General features: G+C 41.1%; 1 protein-coding gene across 4 annotated transcripts in view; it reads left to right on the top strand.

Annotated features, from left to right (window-relative positions):
- Positions 1-25734, top strand: part of sik2b (salt-inducible kinase 2b) — a 185277-nt gene that overhangs the window by 93789 nt on the left and 65754 nt on the right. For all 4 annotated transcript variants that reach the window (XR_009802706.1, XM_061878548.1, XM_061878547.1 and 1 more), the window contains exon 4: positions 14351-14512. Coding sequence is in view for 3 of the 4 variants with exons in the window: in XM_061878548.1 (XP_061734532.1) it covers positions 14351-14512 (162 nt within the window). In the remaining variant the exon portion in view is untranslated. The remainder of the gene's footprint in view (positions 1-14350; positions 14513-25734) is intronic.

Here is a 25734-nt window from a genome sequence, read left to right on the forward strand (position 1 = left end):
TTTTGGCAAGGCATAGTGACAGTTGATATGTTCCCTAACACCATGATTCATACTTGTTCTGTTCACTTTCCCAGGACGCATTTCTACATGCCTCGCTGTGTCCAATTCTTTTCCCCGGCCAACAGCACTTCAGTGGATTACTCATGCCGGCTTGACATTGACTCTGGGCACACATTTCAGACTAAAGGCCAGTTAATTAAGGATAGCTTTTCTAATTGGGACGGATTAAGTGCGCTCGATTGAAAACATTTTTTCCTGGGGTCAGTGGTTAAGTTTAAGGCTAAAAGTCTAGGGTTGTAGTAAATGTACTGAGATAGTTGACTGGAAGTAGTGGCAACTGCCTAATGTGTCCATTTATATACAAACCCTGTTTCCATATGCAGGGTTTCCCACACATTCATTTATTTGTAGCGGCCCGCCACGAAAAAATTACGGCAGCCCCCCCAAAAAAAACAACAAAAAAACATATATATATATATATATTTTTTTTCTTTCGGCTTTTGACTCGCTTGACCGCTCATAAAAGCAATGGGACTCTGTCTGTGAATGGAACTTGTAGTTATATATTATATAAATATGTAAATATTAGATAAATATGTACATAAAGTGTTGTAATTATATTCCAACTCCGCGTTCTTCTTGGTCATCGCCGAAGCTGCCGATGCCTGACCTGTGGGAAACACTGATATGAGTTGGGAAATTGTGTTAGATGTAAATATAAACAGAATGAAATGATTTGCAAATCATTTTCAAGCCATATTCAGTTGAATATGCTACAAAGACAACATATTTCATGTTCAAACTGATAAACTTGTTTTTTTTTTTTGCAAATCATTAACTTTAGAATTTGATGCCAGCAACACGTGACAAAGAAGTTGGGAAAGGTGGCAATAAATACTGATAAAGTTGAGGAATGCTCATCAAACACTTATTTGGAACATCCCACAGGTGTGCAGGCTAATTGGGAACAGGTGGGTGCCATGATTGGCTATAAAAACAGCTTCCCAAAAAATGCTCAGTCTTTCACAAGAAAGGATGGGGCGAGGTACACCCCTTTGTCCACAACTGTGTGAGGAAATAGTCAAACAGTTTAAGAACGTTTCTCAAAGTGCAATTGCGAGAAATTTATGGATTTCAACATCTACGTTCCATAACATCATCAAAAGGTTCAGAGAATCTGGAGAAATCACTCCACATGGCCGGAAACCAACATTGAATGACCGTGACCTTCGATCCCTCAGACGGCACTGTATCAAAAACCGACATCAATCTCTAAAGGATATCACCACATGGGCTGAAGAACATTTCATAAAACCACTGTCACTAAATACATTTCGTTGCTACATCTGTAAGTGCAAGTTAAAGCTCTACTATGCAAAGCCAAAGCCATTTATCAACAACATCCAGAAACGCCGCCGGCTTCTCTGGGCCCGAGATCATCTAAGATGGACTGACGCAAAGTGGCCCGTAAGGACCAGAGGAGTCGCCCGCTGGCCTGTTTTAAAAATAGCTCAAATAGCAGCACTTAACAGTGAGCTGCCTCTATTTTTTTAATTTTATTTATTTACCAGAAAGCTGGTCTCGCTTCGCTCGACATTTTTAATTCTAAGACGGACAAAACTCAAATAGAATTTGAAAATCCAAGAAAATATTTTAAAGACTCGTTTAAATACATTCATTCTTAAAACATTCTTCTTCATACTGCATTAATATATGCTCATTTTCTAACTTTCATGCAAAGAGGGAAATCACAACTAACTCCATCCATCCATCTTCTTCCGCTAACTCGATTTACCAAAACTGTATTTATTAAATTATTTTTAAGCAGTGGCACAAATATGCATGTGATTTCAAAACAGAAAGTGCACGATTGTCTGAGAAATCTTAAAACAAGCTATAAGTGCACTTTTGTGCATGATGTCACACAAGATATTTCAATAACGGTCAAATAAAAATGAGCTGCATAACAGGTTCCTGTGGACATTATCTCCTGTTGTTGACTTTTTTTTTAATCATACTATGTTGATCTGGAAATTGTTGCTTTGGCATTTTGTTGGTGTGGCTCCGGCCGGAGATGTTGACATGCGGAGTAAGCACTCCTCATTCTCTAGCGCAGGGGTAGGGAACCTATGGCTCTAGAGCCAGATGTGGCTCTTTTGATGACTGCATCTGGCTCTCGGATAAATCTGAGCTGACATTGCTTAACACGATAAATAATGAATAATTCCACTTGTAATCACAGTGTTAAAAATAATGTTCAAAATATAAAACATTCTCATGCATTTTTAATCCATCCATCTGTTTTCTACCGCACCCGTTCAAGAATCTGCGTTAATGGTAAGAAGTGATTTATTTATTCTTGGTTAGTGTGGGGCTTGCCCTCCTGGGGGTTCTTCAGACCACCAAGCACCGACATGAGAGCCTGTTTCAGGGTTACAATATTGTTTTATTTTTCAATAAGTCTCTCAGTTGCTTTCCAGCAATTGTATTTTTATCTTTCGTTTTCGCTCTGGCTCCAGCCCCAACCCCGTCTCCTCCTGGCTGCTGCTAATAACAGAGCAACAGGTGATTAGATAACAAGGCCCAGGTGGGCCTTCTATGCACCTGTCGCTGATTTAGAGGCCGGTCCTGGCACACCCCAGTTGGCTGCAGGCCAGCAAGCCACGCCCCCTCCACAGTCAGCTCGAGAATAACAATGTTATTACAAAGAATAAGAGACCTATTATACTCAAAAAATGTTGGTTTTACTTAAAAATGCACGCGTTTAGTTTTGTTCAGTGTAAAAAAAGATATTATATGGCTCTTACGGAAATACATTTTAAAATACTCTAGCGAGTAACTCTTCAAATGATGCTACATTAGCAGTGCTGCTACTTTTTGTAACAACGCTTTTGCAGCATAAATGTTAAACATATTCCCGCTTGAAGCCAAACCACCACTGTTTTTCTTGGGAATTAATTCTTCCTCCATTTGTTACCAGATTCGCACCATCTCTCTCTCTCATTACCACCCGCACCTCATTGTTAGCATCACAACTAATGTTACAATGTCGCTACCTGTCTGCTCCGCGGGAGCGTGTGACGTTGCACACGTGACGTGTGTAAGAAAGTGCGTGTGGTTTACGTCTCTGTGAGGAGAGACTAGAAAGAATGGGAAACGCATGCAATGTAATGCCCACAGCTAAAATCAACTGCGTGAGAACATATACCCGAATATCACAATATAGTCATTTTCTTTATCGCACAGAGACAAACCCGCGATATATCAAGTATATCGATATATCGCCCAGCCCTAGATGAACTTATGCACTATCAATCAATCAATCAATGTTTATTTATATAGCCCCAAATCACAAATGTCTCAAAGGGCTGCACAAATCATTACGACTACAACATCCTCGGAAGAACCCACAAAAGGGCAAGGAAAACTCACACCCAGTGGGCAGGGAGAATTCACATCCAGTGGGACGCCAGTGACAATGCTGACTATGAGAAACCTTGGAGAGGACCTCAGATGTGGGCAACCCCCCCCTCTAGGGGACCGAAAGCAATGGATGTCGAGCGGGTCCAACATGATACTGTGAAAGTTCAATCCATAGTGGCTCCAACACAGCCGCAAGAGTTCAGTTCAAGCGGATCCAAGACAGCAGCGAGAGCCCCGTCCACAGGAAACCATCTCAAGCGGAGGCGGATCAGCAGCGTAGAGATGTCCCCAACCGATACAGGCGAGCGGTCCATCCTGGGTCCCGACTACATGTGAGAGTACAGAAAGGGTGTCCAGCTATGATTGAATGGTCCTGCCTTCAGATGTGCTGTAGCGATCCAATGACTGATATCTGGATCCTCTGAGGCTGCCTTCATTCAGGAGAATAGCAGTGACAGAATGCAATGAAATGCGGCGGCAAAGAGCGATGACCGGAAAATTTGGCGAGGTTCAACTGATCTCAACTTTCGATGGTGTGACTGAGGCGTCTCCCAATGGAATCACTGCTCAATGCCTGTGTCCATAACTGAAATGAAGCCGTTCAGTTATTTTGTTGCATAAGTAGAGCATGAAGAAGGAAAAACGTTCTGATGGTTTCTTCTGGACCTCCTCGACACATTCCTCTTGTGGGTGTTTCTTTTGATTAGCAGTATTGCATGAAAGCATGAGAAAAGCTCTTGTCACCAAATGGCATCCTCTTTGGAATGTGCCAGCTACTATCTAATCAACCACCTCTTTTTTTTCCCCAGACAATTCATCACTAAATGGCTTCGTGTCCAACTGATGTTTTGTAGTGGATGTCCTGACTTTGAAACACTATATTATGCTTTTATCTGGCTGTTAATTTTGTTTTGGCTGTCACTCAACGTTTCTAGCCCGCAGGAAATATGTTCTCAGTTTAACGACTGACGAGCCTGTGAGGATGTTTTGTACGCGAGTCAAATGTTTGTCTCACTTACAGAAGTGACTTTGCAGTGCGTCGTGACCAATGCTTTTTCATCTTAAGAATTTGCTGTTAACAAATATAGGACGCAATGGTTGAGTTTACAGTTTAAAGGCCTACTGAAATGAGATGTTCTTATTTAAACGGGGATAGCAGATCCATTCTATGTGTCATACTTCATCATTTCGCGATATTGCCATATTTTTGCTGAAAGGATTTAGTAGAGAACATCCACGATAAAGTTCGCAACTTTTGGTCGCTAATAAAAAAGCCAAAGACATGCACCTGGGGATAGGTTGATTGGCAACACTAAATGGTCCCTAGTGTGTGAATGTTGTCTGTCTATCTGTGTTGGCCCTGCGATGAGGTGGCGACTTGTCCAGGGTGTACCCTGCTTTCCGCCCCATTGTAGCTGAGATAGGCGCCAGCGACCCCAAAAGGGAATAAAAAAGCCTGGACAAAAGCCTTGCCTGTACCGGAAGTAGCAGACGATGTGCGCGTGACGTCACGGGTTGTGGAGCTCCTCACATCCTCACATTGTTTACAATCAAGGACACCAGCAGCGAGAGCGATTCCTACCGGGAAAGCGACGATTTCCCCATTAATTTGAGCGAGGATGAAAAATTTGTGGATAAGGATAGTGGGAGTGAAGGACTACGAAAAAAAAAAAAAAAGCGATTCAATATTATTAGACACATTTACTAGGATAATTCTGCAAAATCCCTTATCTGCTTATTGTGTTACTAGTGTTTTAGTGAGATTATATGGTACCTGTAAGTCGGAGGGGTGTGGTGACCGCCAGTGTCTCTGAGGGAAACCACGCAGCTGCCTCTTTGACAGCTGCAGGAAGAACGACGCAAGCTCCGCTCATGTCTACGGTAAGAGCCGACTTATTACCAACATTTTCTCACCGAAACCTGCCGGTTGACATGTGGTCGGGAACCATGTTCGCTTGACCGCTCTGTGCCATAGTTAAGCTTCACCTTTGGGAATGTAAACAAGGAAACACCGGCTGTGTTTGTGTTGCTAAAGTCAGCTGCACTACACCGCTTCCCACCTACATCTTTCTTCTTTGACTTCTCCATTATTAATTGAACAAGTTGCAAAAGATTCAGCAACACAGATGTCCAGAATACTGTGTAATTATGCGATTAAAGCAGACTTGTAGCTTGGATCGGGCTGGAAAATAACGTCCGCTACAACCCGAGACGTCACTCGCACGCGTCATCATACCGTGACGTTTTCAACAGAATACTTCGCGGGAAATTTAAAATTGCAATATAGTAAACTAAAAAGGCCGTATTGGCATGTGTTGCAATGTTAATATTTCATCATTGATATATAAACTATCAGACTACGTGGCTTTCAGTAGGACTTTAAACATGCTTAACATGTTTATGCTTGCACAATTTAACATGGGAGTAGAGCTTACTCATTTTACCCGTTCTCTGTGTCTAGGCAATCACTAATAGTTTCTTCACTTCTGGTTTTTAACATGTTCCCATTTTTAAATAGCCCTCTTTCAAAATCCCAGTTAGCCATGCATCCACATTTTGTACTTTATGAATCGTTCTGAAGTTTTCATCCGTTTGTTCTTTAGTGTTTGTCCCCCACAGTGTTATGGTTTCTCATCTAGTAGAGCTGGAAGGAAAGCCAACACAGTGTCCTATCTTGTTTGCCACAGAGTGTGAATAGAAGCTAAGCAAACGATGTGTGAACAAGAACCCTGCTGCTGACTCACATCTACCACAGATCTTGGTTCTCCAAAAATAGTATTTGATTACATATATATACATGTTAGAAAAATTGAATGTGGTGCGATGCGGTGATTTAAAGCTTCACTGGATTGTGTTTGCACAACCACCTCACTTCACACAGGCTAACAACTAGTTGCAGCTAAAACACCACTCAGATCTAGACTTTGTCTTCCTTTTCCAGCTGCTCCTGGAGGAGGGCACTCTGGAGTGTGAAGTCAAGTGAATTATATTTATATAGCGCTTTTCTCTAGTGACTCCAAGCGCTGTACATAGCGAAACCCAATATCTACGTTACATTTAAAGCAGTGTGGGTGGCACTGGGAGCAGGTGGGTAAAGTGTCTTGCCCAAAGACACAACGGCAGTGACTAGGATGGCAAAAGCGGGGATCGAACCTGGAACCCTCAAGTTGCTGGCACGGCCACTCTACCAACCGAGCTATACCGAAAAACATAAAGTGTCTTTTGATTGTACAAAACATGCTGTGATGAAACGGTATTATAAACAGTTATTTGTAGACCTGTCCTAAATAAAAAGTCGATTATATTTTAAACTTTGGAGAATGTTAAAGGGGAACATTATCACCAAACCAATGCAAGCATCAATATATACCTTGATGGTGCAGAAAAAAGACCATGTCTTTTTTTAACCGATTTCCGAACTCTAAATGGGTGAATTTTGGCAAATTAAACGCCTTTCTGTTTATCGACTCTTTTAGCGATGACGTCAGAACGTGATGTCACCGAGGTAACACACCCGCCATTTTCATTTTCACATTACAAACACCGGGTCTCAGCTCTGTTATTTTCCGTTTTTTCAACTATTTTTTGGAACCTTGGAGACATCATGCCTGGTGGGTGTGTTGTCGGAGGGTGTAACAACACTAACAGGGAGGGATTCAAGTTGCACCACTGGCAAGAAATCTGCCGCCAGACCCCCATTGAATGTACCAGTGTCTTCACATTTGAGCGGCGATGCTAAGACAGACATGGCACAAAGATGTATGGATAACCTGCAGATGCATTTGCAACCATTAAGTCAACAAAATCACAAAGGTGAGTTTTGTTGATGTTGTTGACTTATGTGCTAATCAGACATATTTGGTCGCAGCATGACTGCCAGCTAATCGATGCTAACATGCTACGCTACTCGATGCGAACATGCTATTTACGCTAGCTGTATGTACATTTGAAACTAGATACCCACATTTAATGCGAAACAAACACTTACCAATCGACGGATTTAAGTTGCTCCAGTGTCACAAGATGCGAAAGTCCTGATCGTTTGGTCCGCACATTTTACCGGCGATGCTAATAAGGCAGCCACGCTATGGGCCACTTCATTAGGTACACCCACGCTATGGCCGAATAGCGTCAATAGCTATTCACTCAATAGCTTCAATTTTTTCTTCAGTTTCGTTTTCGCTATCTGCCTCCATACTCCGACCATCTGTTTCAATACATGTGTAATCTGTTGAATCGCTTAAGCCGCTGAAATCCGAGTCTGAATCCGAGCTAATGTCGCTATATCTTGCTGTGGTAACCGCCATGTTGTTTGTTTACATTGGCAGCACTGTGTGACGTCACAGGGAAATGGACAGTGGTTTCGAAGATAGCGAAAATAAGGCACTTTAAAGCTTTATTTAGGGATATTCCGGGACCGGTAAAATTTTGAAAAAAACTTCAAAAAATATAACAAGACACTGGGAACTGATTTTTACTGTTTTTAACCCTTTTGAAATTGTGATAATGTTCCCCTTTAACCTCGGTCAGGGATATTTTGGGGGCCATATTTCCAGCAAGCTTAGGACCGGGGGGGCAAACTTTTCCTATTACCCTTTATTTATTTTGTCAGAGTTGCAGGAGCACTTGATTGATTGATACTTTTATTAGTAGATTGCACAGTACAGTACATATTCCGTACAATTGACCACTAAATGGTAACACCCCAATAAGTTTTTCAACTTGTTTAAGTCGGGGTCCACGTTAGTCAATTCATGGTATAAATACATACTATCAGCATATAAATATATACTATCAGCATAATACAGTCATCATACAAGTTAATCATCATAGTATATACATTGAATTATTTACATTATTTACATTCTGTTGATTTAAAGAACCTTCTATGCAAATGCTAGTCAAAGATTATCTCTGACGTCTCTCTAGTGCTTTTAAGACTCTGCTGCTAAAATGTTAGTCTTTTGAGTTTTTTAACTCACAGGCTACCAGTTGAATAGCCCAAATGATGAAAAAGAGAGGACCACTAGTACAAGTAAAACAATTGTACAAATGACTACTGACTGTATCTGAAGTAGGGTTGTCCCGATACCAATAATTTGGTATCGATACTTTTCCCAATAAAGGGAACTACAAAAAGGTGTCAATTTTTTAACAGAAAACTTTTAAATACAATAAACATATGTTTCGTTTTGCACTCAAAGAACAATTTTAGAGGGTTAAAATATAATTTAAAGGGTATTAAACACATTCTGTTTTTCTTGTTACATATAGTCTGCCAAAGTCAAGGATTAGATTAGAATTACAGATGTCCGATAATGGCTTTTACCGATATCCCGATACTGTCCAACACTTAATTACCGATTCCGATATCAACCGATTCCAATGTATACAGTCGTGGAACGAACACATTATTATGCTTAATTTTGTTGTGATGCCCCGCTGGATGCATGAAACAATGTAACAAGGTTTTCCAAAATAAATCAACTCAAGTTATGGAAAAAAATGCCAACATGGCACTGACGTATTTATTATTGACGTCACAAAGTGCATTATTTTTTTTAACATGCCTGAAGACACCAGCTTGGAATTTGGGGCATGCTCTCTCTGAGAGAGCATGAGGAGGTTGGGGGGGGGGGGTGTGTATTGTAGCGTCCCGGAAGAGTTAGTGCTGCAAAGGGTTCTTGGTATTTGTTTTGTTGGGTTTATGTTGTGTTACGTTGCGGATGTTTTCCCGAAATGTGTTTGTCAGTCTTGTTTGGTGTGGGTTCACAGTGTGGCGCACATTTGTAATAGTGTTAAAGTCGTTTATACGGCCACCCTCAGTGTGACCTGTATGGCTGTTGACCAAGTATGTATGCATTCACTTGTGTGTGTGAAAAGCCGCAGATATGATGTGACTGGGCCGGCACACAAAGGCAGTGCCTTTAGGGTTTTTTGGCGCTCTGTACTTCTCCCTACGTCCGTGTACCACTCCATACAGTATCGTTTTAAAAAGTCAGAAATGTATCTTTTTGAAACAGATAAAATCGGCAGTCCAATATTATCGGACATATCTAATTAGAATGTAACAAAAAGGCTTTATTTACATTATATTGTGATGAGGTGATGACTTGTCCAGGTCGTACCCCGCCTTACGCCCGAATGCAGCTGAGATAGGCTCCAGCACCCGCCCCGACCCCAAAAGGGATAAGCGGTAGAAAATGGATGGATGGATACATGCTTCATGTGATATTGTTGCCTATCCTGTTATGTGCTTTAAGAAAAATTCAGCTATTAGTAAGTACTGAAAACAAAACTATGGATAAATGTATCCAGATTAGCAACACACATCTGTTAACGGTAAAAAACAAATTGTATACATTTATTAGCAAATTCATTCATTTTACTTGCACTACTTGACCTCAGCTTGGCGGTCTTAACTCCGCTAATATTTGGCATACATCCAAACAACTGTGTGCGCATCTATGTATCGACATATTTTAACAAAGGAACTGTTAACTCATGAGAGTAGCTTACAAGTATGTGTGTTTATGAGAATGTCAACGTATTGTGATAGTGACACCAGTGAGTGAGTGGGCGAGTACAGAGAGAGAGTAGCGCGCGCATTGCACATTAAAGTGAAGAATGTGTCCGGTTGTGTCCTGCAAAACTAAGAATAAAGTAACCAGATTGTCACAAATTGGTAGGTAAAGTGAACTGAAGGGAACATCTCCCCTGCGCTCCTCTACTGCGTACTGCACCGGAGCGAACAGCAGGACAGGTGTAACAACTACATTATTACCTGTCACTCTTTATAAATCCCTGTGCAGATCTGAATAGCAATTATTAAAATTTTTACCTAAGTTTGAAGCAAAGGTGGTAATACTAATCGCCACATTTGTCGAGGCGTGTTTTAAAGCAACACTTGAAGCGCGGTGCTTTCTTGTTTAAAGCGTCACCTTTATCGTTGGTTTTGAATCCCAAATACCTTTTATATTGTGCTTCACGTTGTTTTTGCCATTCTTCCCCACCACGATGTTATTGCTTGTATCAGGGCTGGGCGATATATCGCGGGTTTGTCTCTGTGCAACATAAACAATGACTATATCGTGATATTCGAGTATACGTTCTCACGCAGTTGCTTTTAGCTGCGGGCATTACACTACAGGCTCTTCTCACTCTTTCTTGTCTCTCTTTCTCACAGAGACGTAAAACAAGCACACCTTCTTACATACGTCACATGCGTATACGCCCTCGCGGAGTAGAGAGGTAGCGGCATGGTAACATTAGTTGTGGTGCTACCGGAGCGGTGCGAGTGGTAATACGAGAGAAAGAAGTTGCAAATCTGGTAACATATGAAGGAAGAATTAATTACCAAGAAAAACAGCACATGGTCCATCGTGTGGCGGTGGTTTGACTTCAAGCGGGAATATATTGAACATACAACCGTAATATGTCAAGTATGTGGCAAAAGTGTACAAAAAGTAGCAGCTTTACGAATGTAGCATTGATTGAAAAGTCACCTGCTAGAGCAGGGGTGCCCATTACGTCGATCGCGAGCTACCAGTCGATGTCCAGCCAGGCTTTTAAAAAAAATAGACCTAAAAATGATTGATCATCAATCTTCACCAAGACGTCACTTAAATGACATTCAGGGTACCGGAGGGTCTTGTGAGATGACGCTGGCTGCTGCAAGATCATTATTATGAAAATATGACCGAGAGGAAGGCGAGAAACACTTTTTATTTCAACAGACTCTCGCGCCGTACCTTCCGTCAAAACTCTAAAGGCTGACTGCACATTTCCTATCTTTGCTGCCTGCGCTAACTAAATACAGAGTCTCGGAAAACTGGCGTGCACAAGCGATCCCTCAGAAAGACTATTTTGTTAGCGCAGGCAGCATGAAGCAGGGCTTTTATTGTGAAGATAGGAAATGTGCAGTCGGCCTTTAGAGTTTTGACGGAAGGGACGGCGCAAAAGTCTGTTGAAATAAAAAGTGTTTCTCGCCTTCCTCTCGGTCATTTTTTCATAATAATGAACTGGCAGCAGCCAGCGTCATCTCACAAGACCCTCGGGTGCCGTGAATGTCAATCAAGCAAGCTACGGAATTTGCCGCCAATGTTTTTCTTGTAAAGTGTATGGAAGCTGGATGAATTAGAGGCCAAAAACCAACCACTTTCATGTGGTATTGTACAGAAAGGACAACTTTTTTTCTCCTCCATTTGAAAATGTGGGCGTTATCATCATTACTGTCTGATTCCAATCAATGCAAGTCATCAGAATCAGGTAATACACCAACTTATATTCTTGTCTTTGTGAAAGAAAGACATCTATATGTGTTACACATGCTTGTATTATCATTAAACACATTTAACTTGTTTACAAAAATGTCTCTTTCATAAATAAATAAATATAAATGATATATATAAATGAGGTAGATCCCCTCGAGTTGGTCAATTGAAAAGTAGCTCGCCTGCAGAAAAAGTGTGGGCACCCCTGTGCTAGAGAATAAAGAGTGCTTGCTCCGCATTTTAACATCTCCGTTCGGTGCCACACCAACAAAATGCCAAAGCAACCATTTCCATATCAACACCGCACGAAAAAAATAGTCCACAACAGAAGGAGATAACGTCCGCAGGAACCTACCACATAGTGAAGGACATACACTGTTTGATTTCTTATAATGCAGCTCATTTTTATTTGACAGTTATTGAAATATCTTGTTTGACATCATGCACAAAAGTGCACTTTATTTGTTTTAAACTACTGTAGTGGCGTTCTGTACCAAAAGTGCACTTTAATTTAGTGTTTTTTTTAAATATGTCAGTGACATCATGCACAAAAGTGCACGAATAGCTTGTTTTAAAATGTCTCTGACAATCTTGCACTTTCTGTTCTGGAAGTGACAAGAATGACACTGCTTAATAACTGTTTAATAAATACAGTTTTGGTAAATTGACTTAGTTGTGATTTCCTTCTCTGCATGAAAGTTTAAAAGTAGCATATATTAATGCAGTATGAAGAAGAATGTTTGAATGTAGACACATAGAATCATCATACTGCTGTGATTATATGCATCAAGTGTTCATTCAAGGCTAAGGCAATATATGGAGATATATATCGTGTATCGCGATATGCCTAAAAATATCGAGATATTAATAAAAGGCCATATCGCCCAGCTGTAGCGTGTATGCACTTTGTGTGTGTGTTTTTGACACACTCAACATCATGCGCCTCGGCTCTGTAGTCACCGCAACACAGCAGCACTTAGATGAAAGACCAATACTTTTAAAAAGCACTATAGTACCAATTTCAATTAATTAGTATCGCAGTACCTACCACATAGTGAAGGACATACACTGTTTGATTTCCTTTTATGCAGATTATTTTTATTTTACAATTATTGAAATATTTTGTGTGACATCATGCACAAAAGTGCACTTTATTTGTTTTAAACTATTGTAAGTCCTCGGGAAGTCCTGTGGGGAGTGTTCAGAGAGTATGGGGTATCGGACTGTCTTATTGTGGCGGTCCACTCCCTGTATGATCAGTGTCAGAGCTTGGTCCGCATTGCTGGCAGTAAGTCGGACACATTTCCAGTGAGGGTTGGACTCCGCCAAGGCTGTCCTTTGTCACCCATTCTGTTCATAACTTTTATGGACAGAATTTCTAGACGCAGTCAAGGCGTTGAGGGGATCCGGTTTGGTGACTGCAGGATTAGGTCTCTGCTTTTTGCAGATGATGTGGTCCTGATGGCTTCATCTGGCCGGGATCTTCAGCTCTCATTGGATCGGTTCGGTGAAGCGACCGGAATGAGAATCAGCACCTCCAAGTCCGAGTCCATGGTTCTCGCCCGGAAAAGGCCGGAGTGCCATCTCCGGGTTGGGGAGGAGACCCTGCCCCAAGTGGAGGAGTTCAAGTACCTAGGAGTCTTGTTCACGAGTGAGGGAAGAGTGGATCGTGAGATCGACAGGCGGATCGGTGCGGCGTCTTCAGTAATGCGGACGTTGTACCGATCCGTTGTGGTGAAGAAGGAGCTGAGCCGGAAGGCAAAGCTCTCAATTTACCGCTCGATCTACGTTCCTATCCTCACCTATGGTCATGAGCTTTGGGTCATGACCGAAAGGATAAGATCACGGGTACAAGCGGCCCAAATGAGTTTCCAGGTCTCTCCCTTAGAGATAGGGTGAGAAGCTCTGCCATCCGGGAGGAACTCAAAGTAAAGCCGCTGCTCCTTCACATCGAGAGGAGCCAGATGAGGTGGTTCAGGCATCTGGTCAGGATGCCACCCGAACGCCTCCCTAGGGAGGTGTTTAGGGCACGTCCAACCGGTAGGAGGCCACGGGGAAGACCCAGGACACGTTGGGAAGACTATGTCTCCCGGCTGGCCTGGGAACGCCTCGGGATCCCCCGGGAAGAGCTAGACGAGGTGGCTGGGGAGAGGGAAGTCTGGGTTTCCCTGCTTAGGCTGTTGCCCCCGCGACCCGACCTCAGATAAGCGGAAGATGATGGATGGATGGATAGTATCGCAGTAGTTTATTAGTACTTAAATAACGAATAACCCTAATCTGAAGTAAAAACAAGCTACAACAAGCACCTTAGTTGCATAAAATGTTCACTGCCAAGAAGCAAAGGACGGAGCTACGCTTGGTTATGTCAAGTCAGGATCCCAATGTCCTTTGTTTGCTGGCAAAGTTAAAATGTCAATGCATTGTCCGACATTGTGTATACAGTGGTCTAAGTTCCTCCATAGAACAGACGCACTCTTGGTGTTTTTAGGAATTTTCTGCAAAAATGTTTGTCTCCCAAGTTTTAAACTGAACCCTGGGGGCTGGCAGAGTGTCATTTCATAGCCGAGTTTGGCTCAGCTGAATGTCTCTGCCTTAAGTTTTGTGTGTAAGGCTTTGATGTCATTCTATCCTCCTTTCACTCTCCCCAACTACAGACTACTTGGCGAAGCACGGTCCTCTCAGCGAACTGGAGGCCAGGAGGAAGTTCTGGCAGATACTGTCAGCGGTGGAATACTGTCACAACCGCAACATCGTCCACCGGGACTTGAAAGCAGAGAACTTGCTGCTGGATGGCCACATGAACATCAAAATTGCAGGTATGACCGCACGAAAAGAGCATTATTCTCTCTTGTGGGTGAGAAATATGAGAAGTCTGCACTGGATTCTTCAGTTCTAATGCAAGGCCTGCTGTTGTCGTCACTGCTGCCGTAGGCTAGAAATGTCTTAAGTACCTGCTTTAGCCATTTGCACTTCCATGTTGGCAAGTGGTCGTAGGTCGCGTAGGCCATGGCAAACGTTTGAAGTTCTCAGGAAGGATACGAAGGCCCTTTTTTTAAGACTTTGGTGGCAATGCAAGCCCAAGCTGGAAGTATTGAGGTACTGCATTATACTACATTTTTCTGACATTTTTAAATACGTCTTGAGTATCCACAAGAAATACATTAATACCAAGTATTGGTATGTTTTGGTCGTTAAACAAAGATTGTTTAGATTCTTGACAAATGATAGTTATTTGTATTTTCTATCCAACTAACAGTCGCGTAATTATGAAACCTCTGTTAACAGCACACCTGTTCCCATAAAGTGCCGCTGCTACGCGTAATAAGGGAGACAGGTAGGAGCTGATAATCAGAATTGAGGAAACAAAACCTCACAATACTGGTTCCATAAAAAATATAGAAATTAATCCCAAAAAATAAACACTACCACCGAGCGCACTCCTTGCTCTTACATGACCAATGCGGAAAAACAACACTTAACCCTATACTGCACAAAGTAAAGTCGTAGATCTTCAAAAACGTTTTAACACAAAGTGTGCCAAAGTCATTCACGGATAGCAAAGCAAAGAGTTCAGTGTCAATTTGAAGCGGAAGCTATGGCTTTTGTTACAAACCACGGCTACGTGCATTCATTTCTACCATCCCACTGGCATAGATCCCTGCGTTTCACTACTCCACAGGCCAAGATTCATCCACTCATACATATATACATATACATATACACACATATATATATATATATACACACACGCACACACACACACACATATATATATATATATATATACACACACACATATATATATATATATATATGTGTTTGTGTATATATTGTATATATGTATGTATTCATATATATATATATATATATATATATATATATATATATATATATATATATATATATATATATATGTGTTTGTGTATATATTGTATATATGTATGTATTCATATATATATGTGTATATATATATATATATATATATATATATATATATATATATATATATATATATATATATATATATATATATATATATATATATATATATATATATATTAGGGCTGTCAAATTTAACATGTTATCTATAAATTTCAATAACGGTACTACGTTTTTTAACCGGCGATTAACACGAACACTTCCTTTTTGACACTCAGGCTGTGCCGTAGCGGGGGGAACTTGGCTGCTGTTCACTTGTTACTGATAAGCTACAAGCAAGCAGAAATAGACAAAAGAAACCTTATGGAAATATTAGGTTCAAATCCATGGCAAGTTGTTCTCCCGACAAAAAAGGACTATTTTTTGTCTTGAGAAGAGGCGACATCCCTGCAGCAAAGGCCTGCTGTGCATAGTTGGGTGGTGCTTTAATTCCGCTGAGATTACAATCAAAGTGCAGTGATAACATAACATTTACATTATTGACTAATTTAGCCAGTAAGATGACATAAAACTCAACAGAAATGAAAGCCCATCGTCAAGATGTTGAAAAGAGACATTTTTTTTTTATTGCAAACAATCGATGCGACACAGAAACAGTTTCTCAAAACAATCACACACTTTTCCGGCTTCAAAATAAGAGCGCTACACCCTACATCCAGTTTAACTTCATTAAGGGTTCATCCTTAATACACAGCTTCATATTAGCTGCCACACCTAACAAGATAAAGTATTATAATGTATTTTAGCGTCCAGAATTGATTGATTGATTGATACTTTTATTAGTAGATTACACAGTACAGTACATATTCTGTACAATTGACCACTAAATGGTAACACCCCAATAAGTTTTTCAACTTGTTTAAGTCGGGGTCCACGTTAATCAATTCATGGTAGAAGAAAACAAAGTTTGACTTTCTTTTTAGCTTTTATTGCCAATTTTATGCTAACAGACACCATTTGAAAAAGTATTTCCTCCGTGCACACACTTCTGCCTCCCTGCTTCACTTCTAGACACACAACACTTGTTTATTCTCCGCCGACACGGTGTGTTCACAGACCATGGGAAAAATGACCATTATAACACACTAACATACACATTAACAGCAGCAGGTAGTTACAGTATGAACGACTATGTATAGTTTATTATTTGCGCACTAATGACTGTTGATGCACCAAAAATACCCTGCGATGAGGTGGCGACTTGTCCAGGGTATACCCCGCCTTCCGCCCGATTGTAGCGGAGATAGGCACCCTAACCGCAAAGGGAATAAGCGGTAGGAAATGGATGGATGCACCAAAAATTGGGCTGTAAAAAGACATACTTTGATCACTGGAATAACATTTTCCTGGCTGGCTGAAATATTATGTAAATTTCTAGATTTTATATTTTGTTCTGGTCATGTCTTCCATTACAGAATGGTTAGCAGGCTCAATATTACATTTAATTAATTCATTGAGAAGGTTAAAACATAGTCATGCAGCAATATGAGGGCCATTAACTTGTTCAACATGTAATCTACAACATTTCAGAAGCATTTATTTAGGTAGAAATATCACAGATTACAGCTGGAATTTCCTTATCTGTAGCTTCTGGCTTTATTTTAAGATGTGTTACAAAGCCTGTTTTTTTATTTTATTTTGTTTTCTAAAACAAAGCTGTCTTCCGGAAAGTGGTGGTCTTGTCCACCTACATGAGCCAGGGGAAGACAAAATGACATTAGGTAGTGCTTGCACCTTTTTGCTAGTTCATTGCGTATACTGTTCCTTAACATTAAATTATCTTAACACAACAGCTCTGTCAAAGCGTTTAGTTTCTGTTCAATTTAATTAAGGCTGCTGATGAATCTTAACGGTGATTTTTGAGGCTTTATTTTGAGGTGCATCTGAAGAATTCAGATTACTGTTATGCTACCGCCATTAAAGGAACAGAACCGTTTGAGAACATCAAATTACCGCTTGTTGTCATCCCCTCAATGTCCTCAGCAGAAAAGGTCAAAATGAACTGAAGCAAATTTCCGTCAGAAGACAATTTGACTGGCACAATTACATGGTCCTTTGCGCGTCTGCTCATCTGTTTCTCAGAAGGATCCAAGATTACAACATTGAGATGTTATTACCCCAATTTAAACAGACACATTTGATTCACACCACAGATTATCTTTGTAGCGGGAAAACAATGAACAGAACGTTACTTGGTTAGTGATTGGGGTGGTGGGGTCGCTGGGGAGGGCATGAGCAGCATTGTACATTCTGTACTTTTCATCCCAAATGCACTTGGGGTACACGGCAATTACGATATAGATTAAAGCTGCAAGCAGTGATGGACGGGACCGACTTTTGCTGCTGTTTCCTGCCTTCACCCATTCAACATATCTTTACCTGCACATTACCTACCTTCCCTGCAACCTGGGGTCACACTGGTGCTTCTTTCTTTCACCCATACACGGTGGTGCTTCCTGCCATCACCCAGACAACATATCTTTACCTGCACATTACCTACATTCTCTGTATCCTGGAGTCAAACTGGTGCCTCCTTTCACCCAGTTAACATATCTTTACCCGCACAGTACCTACCTTCTCTGCATTCTGTGGTCACGCTGGTGCTTCCTGCTTTTAAGCGGCCATCTTAAAACGGCAGCAGCGCATCAGCGCAGTGGTTCTTTGAAGGCACGTAAAATCAAAACCGAGGCAGTTAGAAAAACTCTTTACGCAACTTTTAATCAGAAGGGTTCAATCTCTTTCCTGTGCGAGTTTGAAGCCGACACAACAAACGCGCTCCGAGGAGATAATGTTGGAAAAAAGGTGACGGGTTTTTACAAAACTTTTGTTTTGTAGCGGTAATTGCCAATTTCTGTTGGTTTTTGCTGAAGGATGTCAATTAATGAAATGTAGGTCTAAGTGAGACCTACATAGAGGTTGTGTTTTCATGTCTCTACGACATTCCTACCGGAAGTTACAAGCAGTTGTCCGTTTTCTTCCTAGGAGCAGTTCTGTCTGTGTTCAATTCCTAGGGGGCGCTGGAGCGCAATTTTAAGTTTTGGAGGGTTTTTTTTTTTTTTATAGATCGCAATTTTCGCCAGTCCTGATGTGTGTGTCCAGTTTGAGTTTTTGAAGCATTTTAAGGGGGTCAAATTACAACTCAAAGAGGCAAAAATGACAGCCAACTTCCTGTTGATTTTTGCTGAAGGATGTCAATTAATGAAATGTAGGTCTAAGTGAGACCTACATAGAGGTTGTTTTTTCATGCCTCTACGACATTCCTACCGGAAGTTACAGGCAGTTGTCTGTTTTCTTCCTAGGAGCAGTTTTGTCTGTGTTCTACTCCTAGGGGGCGCTAGAGCGCAATTTTAAGTTTTGGAGGTTTTTTTTTTTTTATAGATCGCAATTTTCGCCAGTCCTGATGTGTGTGTCCAGTTTGGTGAGTTTTGAAGCCTTTTAAGGGGGTCAAATTACAGCTCAAAGAGGCAAAAATGACAGCCAACTTCCTGTTGATTTTTGCTGAAGGATGTCATTTTATGAAATGTAGGTCTAAGTGAGACCTACATTGGGGTTTTTGTTTCATGTCTCTACGACATTCCTAAGGGAAGTTACAAGCAGTTTTGTCTGTGTTTTTTCCTAAGGGGCGCTAGAGTGCAATTTTGAGTTTTGGGGTTTGGTTTTTTATTAGATGGCAATTTTCACCAGTCCTGATGTGTGTGTAAAATTTGGTGAGTTTTGAAGCATGTTAAGTGGGTCAAATTACAGCTCAAAGAGGCGGCGGAATAATAATATTAAAAGCTTAGAAATACAATAGGGTCCTCTGTCCCAAAGGGACATTCGGTCCCTAATAAAACGTAGATGTTTTTTGTGAATCCTTCGCTAGCTCTAATTTTTCATATACAAATGTTTGTGTTTTATAAATGCATCTTAAGTGAGAAGTTCCCTGCTGTTAATTGGCACATCCACTTTTCTCTAAAGACCCATTTTTGATAGGCTGTTTGAATCTTATCCAGCTAGCGGCCGGTCACAAAAAGTCTGATTTGTGGAGGCTACAGAGTAAAGGCGGTATGAGAGGCAAAAGTGGGGCTGCCCCGCATGTTTTCAGCTTAAAAAGCTTTTTCTTTGCAAATTGACGGACTGAAAGACATCAGTACATATAACTTAGAATTCACCTGACCTCCAACAAGGCCGAAAAATCCCCATTTGGATGCGCACCTAAGTGTAGAGCAGAGATCTCTGTTGTTGTTGGGTCTGGCCACAACACCAGCCGGTGCATCTTGTGCTACAGAAGCTTGACTTGAGTCATCACGGCCGACAAATGACTCAACCAACCTTTTGTACAAGGCAGACGCTCCCTGGGAGATGGAACGCGGTCCTTAGGGTCCCACGATTTGGTGTGCGAGTGCCCCATTTTGCGTGAATGAGCGCATGTAAAATGTCAATTATTGAATGACATAGCGCTTCACATGAAATGTTTCCACAAACGTATTCAAAGCCCCTTCCTGCTCCGTTGCTGATAAGAATATGATTGGAGATTTCCCCTAATAGTGTATTTCCAAGGTGGCATGCAGCGTTACTGCTGGGCTGGAAAACTGTCCTACTAGGATTGGATCCCAGCTGCTGATGTAAATTTACATTTTAATTGTTACGTTTTTTTTTGCTAAAATAAACATTTTTCCCACAAATCTTTTTTTGTACAAAACATGAATCTAATTAATTTCAAGTTTGATTGTATAAAAAATATACACTGTATTTTCTTTAGTATACGGTGCACTTACAATCCTTTAGAGTGTAAATGAAAATACATGACACATTATATAAATTATTAGTCATAATCTTCGGGCTTAAAGAGGAACTGCTGTTTTCTTGGAATTTTACCTATTATTCTCAATCTCTATGTAAAACAAGAACTGATGTCTTTTTTATGCTTCTAATGGTGCTTCTCCATCCATCCTTCAACTATCTGCCTGTGATTCATGCTGTGAATCAGCCATCAGGCCGGCGAGGAGATGATGGAGGGATGAGGAAGAGAGGGAGGGAGGAAAGTATGTGCATAAGTATACGTACAGTCTAGATCAGGGGTGTCAAACTCAAATACAGAGTGGGCCAAAATTTAAAACCGAACAAAGCGGCGGGCCGAGGTTGAACAAATGAACCTTTTAATAGGGACCCAAACAAGTTTTGCATTGAATATTGAACAAGCAAGGCTTATATAACTTTATAGTGACATGCAAAATAGAGTTTCAAATAATAATAATAATTAAAATTAAAAAATATCAATGGCATCCATCCATCCATTTTCTACCGCTTATTCCCTTTCGGGGTCGCGGGGGGCGCTGGCGCCTATCTCAGCTACAATCGGGCGGAAGGCGGGGTACACCCTGGACAAGTCGCCACCTCATCACAGGGCCAACACAGATAGACAGACAACATTCACACACTAGGGACCATTTAGTGTTGCCAATCAACCTATCCCCAGGTGCATGTCTTTGGAGGCGGGAGGAAGCCGGAGTACCCGGAGGGAACCCACGCAGTCACGGGGAGAACATGCAAACTCCACACAGAAAGATCCCGAGCCTGGATTTGAACCCAGGACTGCAGGACCTTCGTATTGTGAGGCAGACGCACTAACCCCTCTGCCACCTGAAGCCCAATGGTGCTTCTATTGTACGGAATAATTCTGGTTTTGCTTAGCAAACTCAAAGCAATTTTATTTGGTGCATGGTATAATGGTAAGTGTGACCAGTAAATGGCAGTCACACATAAGAGACAAGTGTAGGCTGCACTATGATGGCAATATGACTCAAGTAAACAATACCAACATTCTATGTGTTCCATTGAAAGTATAGAGAATTAAATACGGCCCTCAAACATCTTTCAAAATGTTTTAGTACGATTTGGTAAGCTATGAAGCCGTACCGCTTGATGAATTGTCGGCGCATTAAACATACAAGTATTTTTATGGTGTGTGTGTAAGGTACGACATATTTGGCGTTTTGTTTCGCAATATTATGCAAAAGCAACTTCTCTTACTTTCTGGTACCTGCTGATCTGTATTTGGGATCTGCATAAATCCTGAAAAATTGCGCGCATTCGTCTTTGTAGTCCGTGTCGACATCATAGTCTCTTGTTCATTATCTCCTTGTTAGCAGCGATCAAGGTATATGATAGACTGACCACACCTCCTCTTTTCACGGGATATGTCCTCTTTGCGGAGCTGTCCAGGTGGACTTTGTTAAATGCCTCAAATGTCCGGCATTTTAAGATAAGGGTTGCGTGTATTTTCAATGTACGTTCAGGGTTAAGAAGGGGTTAAAAAAAAAAAAAAGTGCTGCACGGCAGCAACATTGGTGAGGGAGGGGCAGAGAGACAGAGAGAGCGAGAGTTATGATAAACGCACATGCGTCACCAGGCCCTGCTTTTTAACTATAGATGTATCAGATTTTATTTTTTATTATCTATAGCAGGGGTGTCAAAACTGAGCCCCAGAAGACCATTTGCGGCCCACAGCTAATGTTTTAAAGGCCCACGACAAATTCTAAAAATACTATTAAAATAAACAAAAACATAAAATTGAAATAAAAAAGCTTAAAGCCTAAATGTAATTTAGAAAAATTTGCAACGTTGACTATTAAAACAAAGCTATTTTTTTTTTCTTTCACACTGTCATTGCTCAAAACATAATATTGAATCAAAATCAATGTTATTCTGAATTATTGACCTATCCAAGTTTCCGATTACTTCACATCAAATATTCCACTAAGAAAAATATTTTTGGTGGAAGATTTAGCAAATTTCTTAAATAAATAATCAAAAAATGTATATTTTGTTGTTTTCTTACTGTACCAAAAATGAACCGAACTGTGACCTCTGAACCGAGGTACGTAATTTTTGTGTAGCGTTACACCCCTAGCGGATAGGCAATTATATCAACTGCAACTGCATCACTAAAGTCGTCATCCACCCGCCATACACCCAAACCAACCTTTTTTTTAAAGCCACAACCGCCCGCCACCCGCCCGTTGTTATATATCTAATATAGACGGCGTGGCGCAGTGGGAGAGTGGCCGTGCGCAACCCGAGGGTCCCTGGTTCAAATCCCACCTAGTACCAACCTCGTCACGTCCGTTGTGTCCTGAGCAAAACACTTCACCCTTGCTCCTGATGGGTGCTGGTTGGCGCCTTGCATGGCAGCTCCCTCCATCAGTGTGTGAATGTGTGTGTGAATGTGGAAGTAGTGTCAAAGCGCTTTGAGTACCTTGAAGGTAGAAAAGCGCTATATAAGTACAACCCATTTATCATTTATAGACGATGCAAGGCATTAGTGAGGTTAGAAAGTGTAACTCCCTCCAAATAGCACACACACAATGGCTTTCTTGAACTAATTTATTTGAAGGCTTACTTTCCCTTCAAATTCACCGTGAAAACTGTAATAAATAAAGCACGTTACAAACGTGAAAATAACATGCATAGCATGTGGATCAAACATTTTACCAAGTAAAATACCAACAAATGACAAATACCTCGTTGTAGCTTCCTTACATCCGTCGGCAGACCAAACGAGACACTTCAAAATAAAAGTATGCCCACATACTGTTTCAAAGAGTGCTGCTCGTTTTTCGCATGTGGGTAACAACATTTAACTATTTATAAATGGTTGATTTATACAGGCTAGTAAGGTAAAGTGTTGACAAGTTTGGGCTACCTTGCTTCTGCAGCCTTCATCAGAGGTGTCACGTGATGTTAGCGTGACCTCGTCTGTGACGTCTTATATGGATTGTACCATCAAGAGTTGTCAGGTAAATAAATGATAAATGGGTTGTACTTGTATAGCGCTTTTCTACCTTCAAGGTTCTCAAAGCGCTTTGACACTACTTCCACATTTACACATTCACACACACATTCACACACTGATGGAGGGAGCTGCCATGCAAGGCGCCAACCAGCACCCATCAGGAGCAAGGGTGAAGTGTTTTGCTCAGGACACAACGGACGTGACGAGGTTGGTTCTAGGTGGGATTTGAACCAGTGACCAGGTACAACACTTTACCTTACTAGCCTGTATAAATCAACCATTTATAAATACACGTCAGTAGGCTAAATGACATTTAACTATGTATATATATTTCCGAATAGTTCAATTGCCACCCGCCCAGATCTATTTAAAATCTATTTTTTCATCATGTCACCCTCCCGACCATGAGACCGCAAACCGCACATCTCTACTCGGCGTTGACCTAGTTATCAGTACAAGGCAAAGAATTCCAAATAATCCAAACGTGTGCAAGAATTTGATATATGTGTAAACTTGTATACATAAATTTCCTCACATGATACATTTTTATGAAAATATTTGCTGATAAATTGGAAATTTTGGTCAGGAGAATATTGTTCGACTCAAAATAGCAGGAAATGTATCCTAAGCTAACATAGATTTCAAAAATGTTCTGGGGGGGCCCTCGGGTGCGGCCTTCAGCAAAGCGGTGTTTTAGGATTAAAAAAATTTCAACTGATTTTGTAAATCTTCATTACCATCCCTGTTACAAATTTGGTAAATAAATAACCAAAACATTTATATTTTGTTGTTTTCTTACTGTACCGAAAATGAACCGAACCGTGACCTCTAAACCGAGGTATGTACCGAACCGAAATTTTTGTGTACCGTTACACCCCTACCGCCAGGGTCCTTTCTGTGAATCGTTTAAATCCGGGGAGAAAATTATAGGGGGGGTTAGGTACTTGTGGTTTTTGTCCCTGCGTTGACCTAGTTATCAGTACAAGGCAGAGAATTCCCGTGAAAAATATAATGTGTGAAGGCACCAGATTGGCTAGTTCTACTATCAGCTGACAACATCAACCAATGACATCGCCCGTTATAGGCGTCTACACGCATCGTTTGCAGACAATATCTAGTCCCTGATCCTCAATTATTGTGAGCGTTTCTGAACTCGTATTCTGTTTATATTGGTTGTGTAAACTTGTATACATAAATTTCATCACATGATACATTTTTATGAAAATATTTGCTAATAAATGTGAAATTTTGGTCAGCAGAATATTGTTAGATTTTGACTCAAAATAGCACGAAATGAATCCTAAGCTATCATAGATTTCAAAATGTTTATGGGGGGGGGCATGCCCCCAGACCCCCTAGCAGGCGGGTGCACTATTTGCAATCGGGTGCGGCCGCTATGTGGCCTTCTGCAAAGCGGTGTTTTAGGATTTAAACATGTTCAGCTGATTTTGTAAATCTTCATTCCCATCCCTGTTACAAATTTGGTAAACAGAGAACCAAAAAATGTATATTTTGTTGTTTTCTTACTGTACCGAAAATGAAACGAACCGTGACCTCTAAACCGAGGTATGTACCGAACCGAAATTTTTGTATACCGTTACACCCCTACTGCCAGGGTCATTTCTGTGAATCGTTTAAATCCGGGGAGAAAATTATAGGGGGGGTTAGGTACTTGTGGTTTTTGTCCCTGCGTTGACCTAATTATCAGTACAAGGCAGAGAATTCCCGTGAAAAATATAATGTGTGAAGGCACCAGATTGGCTAGTTCTACTATCAGCTGACAACATCAACCAATGACATCGCCCGTTATAGGCGTCTACACGCGTCGTTTGCAGACAATATTATTGTGAGCGTTTCTGAACTCGTATTCTGTTTATATTGGTTGTGTAAACTTGTACAATGGGTAAATGGGTTATACTTGTATAGCGCTTTTCTACCTTCAAGGAACTCAAAGCACTTTGACACTACTTCCACATTTACACATTCACACACACATTCACACACTGATGGAGGGAGCTGCCATGCAAGGCGCCAACCAGCACCCATCAGGAGCAAGGGTGAAGTGTCTTGCTCAGGACACAACGGATGTGACGAGGTTGGTAGAAGGTGGGGATCGAACCAGGAACCCTCAGGTTGCTGGCACGGCCACTTTCCCAACTTCTCCAGCTCGGCTCTACTAAAAAACTGGAGGTGCGGGATAATGATTTTTACATGCCTTGCAATTTGGTTAGTTAACGTCGTTATGTATTTATTAGAGGTGTAACGGTACACAATTTCGGTTCGGTACGTACCTCGGTTCAGAGGTCACAGTTCGGTTCATTTTCA

This window comes from Nerophis ophidion, linkage group LG18 (genome assembly GCF_033978795.1).
Source record: "Nerophis ophidion isolate RoL-2023_Sa linkage group LG18, RoL_Noph_v1.0, whole genome shotgun sequence".
NCBI lineage: Eukaryota > Metazoa > Chordata > Actinopteri > Syngnathiformes > Syngnathidae > Nerophis > Nerophis ophidion.